This window comes from Triticum dicoccoides, chromosome 5A (genome assembly GCF_002162155.2).
Source record: "Triticum dicoccoides isolate Atlit2015 ecotype Zavitan chromosome 5A, WEW_v2.0, whole genome shotgun sequence".
Classification (NCBI taxonomy): Eukaryota; Viridiplantae; Streptophyta; class Magnoliopsida; order Poales; family Poaceae; genus Triticum; species Triticum dicoccoides.
Genome location: NC_041388.1, coordinates 508376203 through 508386767, shown reverse-complemented (window position 1 = coordinate 508386767; position 10565 = coordinate 508376203). Strand labels below are relative to the sequence as shown.

The window sequence follows — 10565 nt, the reverse complement described above, 5'->3', positions numbered from 1 at the left end:
AGATGTTACACCATAGTAGTAACCCAACCTTTGTGATCGGAGATCCCGTGAATTAGGATCTGGGAAGAACAAGCTATTGGTTAACTGAGGAGAGTAATAACTTATGATCATCTCCAAGTGAAGATGCAAAACTCTCAGAGCTGTAAGGCTCAGATCTGTCAGGCAGGTTGGCAACATGCCTTAATGTGGTTCTATTGGCTATAATTAGCAAAGATGCTATCCTACAGAGCAGTCTTGAAAGAACACACCTATATGAGTTCTAACTGTAAATGTCGCAGTCTATGGGATTTGGGTGATCTCTAGTAAACTCACGAAGAGACCAGGGAGTATGACGTATAAGCTCCAAACCGCGGGGTAGCCTACTGGCGGTCAGGTACTGGTTAAGACTTTGAGTGAAACCTGTTCACACAAAACTAGCAATTCAAGGCATAGTCCATTGTCAAGTTGTGAATGGATGTAGCTTAAAGTTCTAGGCAGAAGTTCAACTTAACAGTCTCTGCTGAAACACTGGTATATTAAACAAGTGGTGAGAGAAGGCAAATCTCTAAATAGGTATTTGAGATCTGGTGGGGGATTGTTAGAATTAATGGGCTAGGCCCATAGCAATTTCTGAAATCTCAAAGCCCATGTGTAAAATGGCAAGTGGTGGTGCTAAGTTTAGTCCCACCTTGGAAGTTGAAGAAGAGTTGGACCTCTTTATATAGTGGGTTCTCTCTACCACTCTAAGTGATGTATGAGAAGAGAAAGGGAAAACCACACGCGCGCGCTCGCTCGCCTCGCCTGGCCTGGCCTGGCCTGGCCTGGCCGGGCCGGGCCGGGCCGTGGCGAGGCGAGGCGGCGCGTACATGCGACATGCGCGTGAATGGTCCGCCGAAATCCGGTCCGTCTCCTTGCAGGAGCGCAGCTTCCTTTTGCCGTTTTATTTTTATGTCTTGGCAGACAAGTTTTTTGATTTCTTGTTCGGTAAGTATACGAATTAGAAACCGAGTTGGTTTGGGATTGTGGTCGCGACACAATACCGCCTCTGGTCCTAATATATATACAGCTACCGGCTGCGGCCAGAGATACACCGAAAAACATCTAGGGTTTTGCCTCATCTCACAACTTGCGCCGCCATCGTAGTCTACTCCATCCCAAACGCCGGCGTGCATCGGCGCGTGGGAGAGCAGGTCTCCGGAACCGTTCGTCTTTGTGATCCTGCACCGGGAGAGGACGAATTAGGTTTTTGGGAAGCGCTGTGCGCGACTGCTCAAATTCTTCATCACGGGTCGTCTTCCGTCCAAGTCGGGCGGTGCTACTCATCGTCGTATTCATCGCCGTCAGCAGCAGATCGTCGCCAACATCGTCATCAACACTGTCGCACCCATAATAGCTAACGATCAGTACGTCTAACATCCTTTGTTCATGTCTGTTTCTATAGCTACTGTTACGTGTTTGCTGCTGTTATGCATGTCTTGCTGTTCTTCTAGTTTGCTAGATTTTTGCATGTTAGTATCTCTTCTAGTCATGAATTATTTACTGGAATTAATCATGAACTTGTCTAATTTTCCAACACCTTTCCTCCAGTTCACTGATGGATCCAAACATCTTCCTCGCCGCGTCATGCACGATTACCTCTTCCAACACCTTCCCCTCCTTGCTGACCCTCAACGCAATCACCTGACTTCCAAACCGGCTCAGGAACGCCATGACACGCTGCACGCGTTGGGGTGGCAGCTTCATGACCAACCTCCTCAACCACGGGAAAGAGGTGGACCACTCGGCGATCTTACCTCGCTTGCCATGGAGGCCGACCCAGAAGCCGCCTCTCGGGCTCGCCTTGATGTTGTCTGGGAAGCCCGGTAGTTGCACGAGTTCCTCGAGGGTTGAGGCCTTGGGTGTCTTGAGCCAGTATCGGTGGATCTTGCAAGTTGTGGTCTTGGCGAGGAGAAGGTGGGATCCGTCTTCACTCATGAGAAGGCCGTTGGGGAATGCCAGGCCGTCGACCAAGACTTGAACCTCCTTGGTGTTAGGGTCATATTTGAGCAATCTGCCAGTGGCGTCACCGGATATGACAATGTTCAAGAACTGCCTGCAAATGAAATACAAGCCTCACTCGTTAGGTTAACTAGTAGTACTACAAATAACGATGCTTGTGTGTTTGGAATGTGAGAATTTGTCCTGATTCGTGTGGATATTCATGCACTTAAAATATGCCTAAAACTTCACCAAAGTAAGCAGAAGAACTGAAGGGGATGGCGTTACCTTCTGTGGAATCTCGTGCTGGTCTCGGTGAAGTAGACAACTCCAGTTTCCTGGTCAATCTCGACGCCGTTGGCGAAGCTGAAGGGGCTCCCAGGCTGTCCAGGCCCAATCAGCCTTGAAACGTTATCCCCGGGGCTGACCACTCTCAGCCCAAAATAAGAATCTGCGACGTACAACTCCCCAGTTTTATTGTTGAACTTGAGGCCCAGCGGGCGCCCACACTCGTGCTCCTTCATCGGGTCCTGGGATCCTCTGCAACTATCCAATCTGCAGACCACACAATTGATCAGCTTTAGTCAAACCAAATATGCTTAGCGTTAGCTATCTCGCCTTGATGTTAAGTAAATGCGGATGATGTTGATACTCAACACTATTTCGCTTTCTCTAGGCCCATAAACTTTAATTTAGTGCTGCATTAGGAGCAGCAAAAAAAATGATCATCCCGAGAAGATCGGCGTAGTTAAGATGTCAAAGTTCATTCGTGTAGTAGGGCATGTACAATGGTTAATAAGACAATCTTATCTTAAGTCTTGCATGTAATTTAGATATGACAAAAAAACATGTTCTACAATGGGTCATCTCTTAGCCTTATCTCCAATAACTAGATATTCCTAAAAATATGGTGAGACATATTGTGTTAAGAGATCACCTCTTGCCTTCTCTCAAATAAGAGAAGACAAGCCTTTTTTTATAATTTCTCTCTCCTCCACCTCATTATTTATCATACATGGCATTGCTAAGATAGAACTATTGTACATGCCCGTAGTCCCTTTCTGACAAAATAAAAACGAGTTTCTCTCTGACGGTTGCAAGTTGCAACTAACCTGAAATTTAAAGGTTGTCGTGTTGTTACTCGTCGCCTACATTCTCATCAGAATGCAAACATATCAGACTACAGTACTACACACGTGATACACACGCAGTACTTTGTTGTTCTACCAGTCATGATTTATGGGGGTACGCTAGCTATCTGAATTTCTGACATGATCGGATCAAGATCTTGCTTAAAAGCAGTGTAGATAAATCGTTTTATTGTTATAAGAAGATATTTCCAAATTCAGGAGAAGTGTATAATTTCAAGGGATGTGATCGTCTGTTTTTGCTTTCTTGTCAGAAATGACATTTTGGATTCTCTGCAGGTACAATTCTCTGTGTATCTACGTTAATCGCCTCTGGCCTCCATTTTTGAAAAGAAAATTCGCATGTGATCCACGATATAGTAGGAGCATCTATCTGTCCTGTCAGTAGTCAGTCGCCCCGGGAAAAATCTGGATCCAATTGGTAGTTTGCCACGGGTGTCGGAGACAGGACAGGGAGGGTAGCTACGTCAGACGGTGATTGCCTTTTTGCCTTGTGGTGAAGAAGATAACAACAGTGCAGCATTTGGTTGCTTGTCCGCGCGTGGAGCCATCGACAATTCTGTCTCCGGCGGGTAGCGCGGCAAAAGCAGGAGCAGCCATACTGTGACGTGACACCATTACCAAACGATTTAGCTAATCGGCGGTTCTAATTAATCGTAGTCGCCGTAGTAGTACGTAGTACAACGTCGGTTTCCGATCGAGCGGCGTGCCGTCCGTCAATCAGAGAGTTAATTATAGTCGAAGGAATGAACTGACACCTCTACTGAGTTGATCAGAACTGGATCGCGCAAAGCACCATCACTGAACTGCTAATTCGTCTACTTTGAGGAGGATCATGCAACCCATGCAGATGCAGTATGGAATCGGAGAAGCAAGGAGACACGGTAGTGCGAAGGCTTACAGCTCTGGCGCGGCGGCGGAGGAGTGGTCGACCCAGCGGCCCTCCTCCGGGAGCCACCGGATGACCCTCCCGTCCGACACGCCCGCGTAGGGGCCCTCGCCGCCCACGCCGAACGCCACGCTCTCCGGCCCCGCGGCGCCGCCGTCCACGGGGATCAGCTCCACGTCGCGTATCTCCACCACCTCCCGCACGTCGCCGTGCAGTGGCGATGACGACAGGAGCGCCGCCGCCAGCGCCAGCGCCACGGCGACCGCCACGAGCCTGCAGCTGACGGTCATCATGTGGTCGCGAGCCACGTACGCGGCGATACCACGATCGATGGAACGCGGGGGAATATAGATGACGCCGGGCGACAAGGGCTTATATATGGCCGCCTGACACGGCGACGGCCACGCTAGTTTGAACGGATTTAAAGGGAAGGGATGAGACCTGGAGTCCTACGCGTCGTATTCGTACACGATGCAGTATAGTATGTCTGGTGGTCTCGTCTCGTCTCGTCGTCTTTCGTGTATGGCACTCCCTTGGCAGGTGGGACGGACGGTGGTCACGGTGCCCAGATTCCTAGAGGAGACGACGAGACTTCGGTGGCGCGCACGTCACTTATCCCCGGAGACGCGGGGAGCACACACGCATGACACACACCCAAAGCCATGTCACTTTCGTGCAATTGAGTAAAGTCTGATTTAATCCTGAGGTCGGAAAGCTCGCCCGGAAATGAATCCTCACCTTCAAATCTCTCTAAATAGGCTTTAGTCCCATTTTATATAAAAAGCAACAACCATAAAAGTACAAAGGCGAATAATGCAAGATGATGATGTAGCCCTCTTATAAAGCCGATCCCATGATGATCAGATAAGCAGAACGCACGCGACTACGCTACCGGCAAAGAGCACACCAAGATCTGAACACAGCCCACGTGATGACCTAGCACACCTAAGATCCACGACAATGCCCCCAAGAGACCACTACCGAGTCCACAGTGGACAAAGGTCTTCACCCTTAGCCCTGACACGAAGAGAAGAACCACGACGACGTCTTCAAGAAGAGCGTGACACCCATAGTCTTTCGCTCGGCATGTCACCCGTTCCACAACGAGTCAGCCAGGACGAAAGTGACCAGGTCAGATCCCAAGATCCGGACCAGGGCGTCACCCGAGGACAGAGAGCGTGCGCGAGCCACCCACCGCAACACCTCTCGCCGCCCACACAAACCAGAAGGAGAACCACCACCGCCGCGATGATGCCCGCCGGAGAGCAACCATGCGCACCGCCATCTGAGGCCGCCGCCCCGGCATCCTTGTCGCCATACACCATACACGCTCATTTCATAATGCACTCAACCACAATAGGAAAAGCAGAGGCACCCCATCTACTCCTAGCCTGACATCAGTCACCGAGTCTGGGTAGGCACCTTCATCGTAGGAGGCACCCACGCCCGCATCTCCAGCCAATCCCGATGGACCGGGGAGGGGGGAGGGGGGGGACACAACTTCATGATTGCCGACGACCGTCGACAAGCAAGCCCCAAGCCCTCGGCCCAAGCGAGCTCGCACGACGCCTTGTCCGTGGTCACCGACGTGAATGCACGGACCGACGCAACGATACCACGACCGCCACCATCGACCACCTTACCCACGAGGAGAGCACGAGCACCACCCGCGAGCAAAACCCTGGTCAAGTTTGACCTCACCTACCCGAAGCACAAGCTTCGATCCGCCCCGACCCCCTATCTGACCCGCCCGAGCACAAACCCAAGATCTGGACTTTCCCTGTTGTGCATGCGGCCGGCACCACCGGCACCCGCCCAACAACCCGCGCACCGTTGATACAAACCCTGAAGAAGGTGGTCGGCAGCATCACCATGCGTTGCCTGCCGAACCACGGTGCCGCATGCTGGTGCACCATTAGCATTGTCAGCTCCTGCATAGACCCGCTCCACCTTGTGATACCACCATGGATCCGGCCGACCCCGAGCTAGGCAGAGTCCCAGCCAAGCGTCGCCACCACGGATGGGAGCACCAGCACCCGCCCTCCCCACCAATGCCAAGGCAACACGTCGCACCACCACCACCCTCCAGGGCCGCCGGATGGAACACTGGCGCCAGCAACCACTACCATCGATCAGATCTGGGCAAGTGATGCCAGATCTGCCACCAGCTTGACCCCAACCCGTTCCCGGGTGGACAATAGTGTCACATCCCTAGCTCTGGCCTGTCCTGTGCCTGCTTCCATCTGAGCATCATGTTTAAATTTTTGAAACCTGAACTGAGGGAAATTGGAAGCCTCAAAACCCTAAATAAAAGAGGGGCAAGAAACCCTAAAATTGCAATCAGTAAATCCAAAATGCCCTAGAAATAGCTCTGACAATTTTGGCAAGAGTTATAGATCAAACCAAAATTTTGGGACATTTCTAAGGAATTATTGGGCTCTGATTTTTAAATCAATATTTTATTTGAATTTGGAGTTATATTCATAATATATAGTGAATATATTTTCAAATGACCTGAGATATTTTTTGTATATGTGGAGAAGTCCATTAAGTGACTTAAAAATATCCAGGGGAGTTTTGGCACTGTTTTCAAATTCTGTTTGAATTAAAATTCAGTGCCAATTAAATAAAACAGAACAAAAATAGAAAACAGTAAATAAAAGCAGAGAGAGAACTTACTCAGCTTACCTGGCAGCCCACCCACAGCCCAACACTGTGCAGCCCACCTGCGAGGCCCAGCCCACCTCCTCCTCCCTGTCGCCTTCCTCCTCGCGCCAGTAGGCAGAGGAGGGACTCGGCGCACGCGCTCGAGCTCGCCACGCCACCACCCTGCTCGTCTGCATCGCCTGGACACCACGACGCCTCGCGCCTTCTCCTCGGCGCCGCCTCGACCCCTGGAACCCTCCCGCTCACTCCCTCGTCCCCATCTCCTCTGTTCTTTCTCTCGCACGCACCCGAGAGCGACCGTTGCCGCCGCTTGCTGCTGCCGCGGCCACCGCCGCCCCCTCGCTTCTCTGACCAGCCCACGAGCTCCGCCTAGAACCCGAGCGCCTCTCCGCCGACCCACGCAAGGCCGGAGGACCCTAAGACGACGCCGCGACCCTTCTTCCCCGACCACGGCCGCCGGATGCCGCCGCCCGATTCGTCGTCCACAGGGCCTCCCTGAGCTCGCCGTCTTCTTCATACGACTCCCTGTGAGCCCCTCTCCCTTTCCCCTCATACCCCGTGGTGGATTTGGTTCGCTAGCTCGATTCCCGCCATCACCGAGAGCTTCTCGCCGCCGCGCTCGTCACTGCCAGCGCTAGCAAGCCCCGACGACCAAACCGAGCTCGCAGACTACTTCCGTGTGCTGTGTAGATGCCGCTGCGCTGCTCAGCTCCCTCGCCCGCGAGCTCTAGCCCTCTCAGCCGCAACCACCGAACTCCGGCCGCCGCCGCAAGCTCCGCTCCGGCGAGTGCTGACCACCCCGCGTCCTTCCGTCACCTCCTCCGGATGCGCACGAGCGCTAGGAACCCACAGAGCCTCTCCGCGCGGTGTTTGGCCGCCGGAGCAAGAAACCCGAAGGCCTCCGCCGTCTCGGCCTCGCCGGCGTCAAGCCGCCGGCAGGTTAGGCCCTGCTGACCAGGGGTTTGACCCCCCCTGGGTCGATGACAGGTGGGGCCAGCCCCCCTGTTAATTAGTTTAGTTTATTTTAATTTATTTAGCCACTGTTTCACTGCCATGTGGGCCCGAGGCCCTGCTAATTTGGTTTAGGTACTAATTAAATTTTAGCTAACCCACTGACCCGCTGACTGTGGGCCCCAGCCCTTCTAATTACGTTAGTTAAGAATTAACTAAACCCTGTTTAGTTCCTGTGTCACTGACGTGTGGTCCCCACACGTCAGGTTTGACCGGACCAGCCCAGTTGACCCTGCTGACGTCACTGTGACGTGGGGCTGACGCAATAAGTATTTTCTGGATTTAAAAAATAATCAGGAAATTCCAGAAAATAGCTAAAACTTCAATAAATCATAGAAATTCAACCGTAACTCCAAATTAAATAATTTATATATGAAAAATTATCAGAAAAATTCAAGGAATCCATCTGTACCATTTTCGTGCATGTTAGAACAACTTATCACTACTGTTTAGGGCAAATGAAGTGAATGACATTTAAATAACCACATATGGAGTTTGAATTTGAATCTTGGATTCAAACCAACTTCATTTAATCTGGTTTTAGGTGCATTAGCCCAAAACACATTCATATTGCCATGTCATAGCATGCATCATATTGTGCATTGCATTGATCGTGTTTTTTCTGTATTTGCCGGTAATTGTCCCCTCTCGATAGACGTGTACCGACGATGTGATCGATGACACCGATGAAGAGCTATATTATCTTCAGAAGTGCCAGGCAAGCAAAACCCCCTTGTTCATTCCGATAAAATCCCACTCTCTCGCCCCTGCTCTCTTTTACTGCATTAGGACAACAACGACATATTTGTTACTTGCTGCGGTAGCTGAACCCCTTTATCCTTTGCATGACCTGTCATTGCCACAGTAAATAGATGAAACCCACTAGTATGAGTAGGAGTTGTTTGAGCCCTAATGTGCCTACTCATTCATGCTTGTTTGTCATGCCTGCTACTGCTTAGAGTTGAGTCAGGTCTGATTCATCGGGGATGAATCAGAGGCGTGTGAACATGTCCCAATGTGTGTGAGCTAAGTGTGTGAACACGATTTGGTAAAGGTAGCGGTGAGAGGCCATGTAGGAGTACATGGTGGGTTGTCTCATTGCAGCCGTCCTCAGGAACTGAGTTCTGTGTTTGTGATCCATGAACAGCTACTACCACACATTGGGTTCCGGTAACTCGACCCCTCTCGACTTATTAATCAACATGATCTTTGTCCAGGAGTTGCAACTAGTTTCTGGTGTTTGTAGGTAGTGTTAGTAGTCTACCAAGTGGCACCCGGTACAGGTGGGCTTGGGACAGACTAGGCACAGTGGCCCGGTGTACCAAGTGGCACCCGGATGGTGGGCTTGGGAACCCTGCTCACATCGTTTGGGGCCGTAAGCGACACCCCGGCCGGATCTCCTTGCGGATGGAACCCGAATAGGCGATAAACCTGGACTAGAGACTTGTTCGGTTAGTCAGGTCGTGGCCGACTCCCTCGCCCGGCTTCCGCTTGAAGGTTGCCGAGATACATGACGTGTACAGGGCGGTAAGTGGCGAGAGCGTGTGTGAAGAAGTACACCCCTGCAGGGTTATCATTATCTATTCGAATAGCCGGATTCCTCGGATATGGAAACTTGGACCCCTTGCATAGTTCATAGACAAGTGAAAGTGGATACTCTAAAATACGCAAGATAAGCGTGAGTGCTATGGATGGCGTTCGCGTAGGGAGACGGGAATGGATCCATAGTGGTGTATTGATATGGTGAATATGTGGACTCGTGTGCGCCACCTCAAAAGAGTTACTTGCAGTCGTAGTTCAGGTTAGCCACCGAGTCAAAGCTGGCTTGCTGCAGTCAAACTCCTCCACCCCCTTGTTGATAATGATGCATATGTAGATAGATCTGATGTAAGTCTTGCTGGGTACATTTGTACTCACGTTTGCCTATTTTATGTTTTGCAGAGAGACTTCAGTCTCACTAGTAGTTCCGCGGGGACTTCGACGTTTAGCTTGTTACCTCAGCTACGATCTTGTGCCCTCGGCAGGATCTGGTAGATAGTCAGGCTTCTCAGCCTTTTTCATTTATAGATGTCTGTACTCAGACATGATAGCTTCCGCTTGTGCTTTGATTTGTATGCTCTGAGTGTTGGGTCATGAGACCCATGTTTGTAATATCTCGCTCCTCGGAGCCTATTGAATAATTACTTGAGTTGTAGAGTCATGTTGTGATGCCATGTTGTATCTGCACATATCGAGCATATTGTGTGTATGTTGTTGAAATGCTTGGTATGTGTGGGATCTGACTATCTAGTTGTTTATCCTTAGTAGCCTCTCTTACCGGGAAATGTCTCCTAGTGTCTCCACTGAGCCATGGTAGCTTGCTACTGCTCCGGAACACTTAGGCTGGCCGGCATGTGTCCTTCTTCGTTCCTGTGTCTGTCCCTTCGGGGAAATGTCACGCGATGAATACCGGAGTCCTGTTAGCCCGCTACAGCCCGGTTCACCGGAGTCCTGCTAGCCCAGTGCTACAGCCTGGATTCACTCGCTGATGACCGACACGTTCGATGTTGGGTCATGGATGCCTGTCCCTGTAAGTTTGTGCCACTTTGGGTTTACGACTAGCCATGTCAGCCCGGGCTCCTTACCATATGGATGCTAGCGACACTACCATATACGTGTGCCAAAAGACGCAAACGGTCCCGGGCAAAGGTAAGACGACACCCGTGGGAATACCGTGCGTGAGGCCGCAAAGTGATATGAGGTGTTACATGCTAGATCGATGTGGCATTGAGTCGGGGTCCTGACAAATAGTGAGGTGCCGCGCAACAGGGGCAGGGCCTCGCCGGACGGGCCACCACAACGCCTGAGGGAGGGAGCCGACACTAGTAGAAAATAGGGCTTTGGTTTGGGCCTGG

At 51.1% G+C, this 10565-nt stretch overlaps 1 protein-coding gene across 1 annotated transcript; it reads right to left on the bottom strand.

Moving 5' to 3' along the window:
- Positions 1 to 1313: 1313 nt before the first annotated feature.
- LOC119302431 (protein STRICTOSIDINE SYNTHASE-LIKE 10-like) lies at positions 1314 to 4365 on the bottom strand. Its single transcript, XM_037579470.1, has 3 exons — positions 4006 to 4365; positions 2245 to 2511; positions 1314 to 2071 (listed from the first exon to the last, which is right to left on the bottom strand). The coding sequence occupies exons 1-3, from the start codon at positions 4284 to 4286 to the stop codon at positions 1525 to 1527; spliced, it is 1095 nt and encodes a 364-aa protein (XP_037435367.1). The 5' UTR covers positions 4287 to 4365; the 3' UTR covers positions 1314 to 1524.
- Positions 4366 to 10565: the final 6200 nt, after the last annotated feature.

What these genes read in the sequence shown, in the direction of transcription:
- LOC119302431 (XM_037579470.1), bottom strand. Translation starts at nt 4,286, where the DNA reads ATGATGACCGTCAGCTGCAGGCTCGTGGCGGTCGCCGTGGCGCTGGCG. An exon ending in TCCGCCGCCGCGCCAGAGCT is followed by an intron (nt 2,512 to 4,005) that starts GTAAGCCTTCGC and finishes TGTGGTCTGCAG; the next exon opens with ATTGGATAGTTGCAGAGGAT. An exon ending in AGCACGAGATTCCACAGAAG is followed by an intron (nt 2,072 to 2,244) that starts GTAACGCCATCC and finishes TTTCATTTGCAG; the next exon opens with GCAGTTCTTGAACATTGTCA.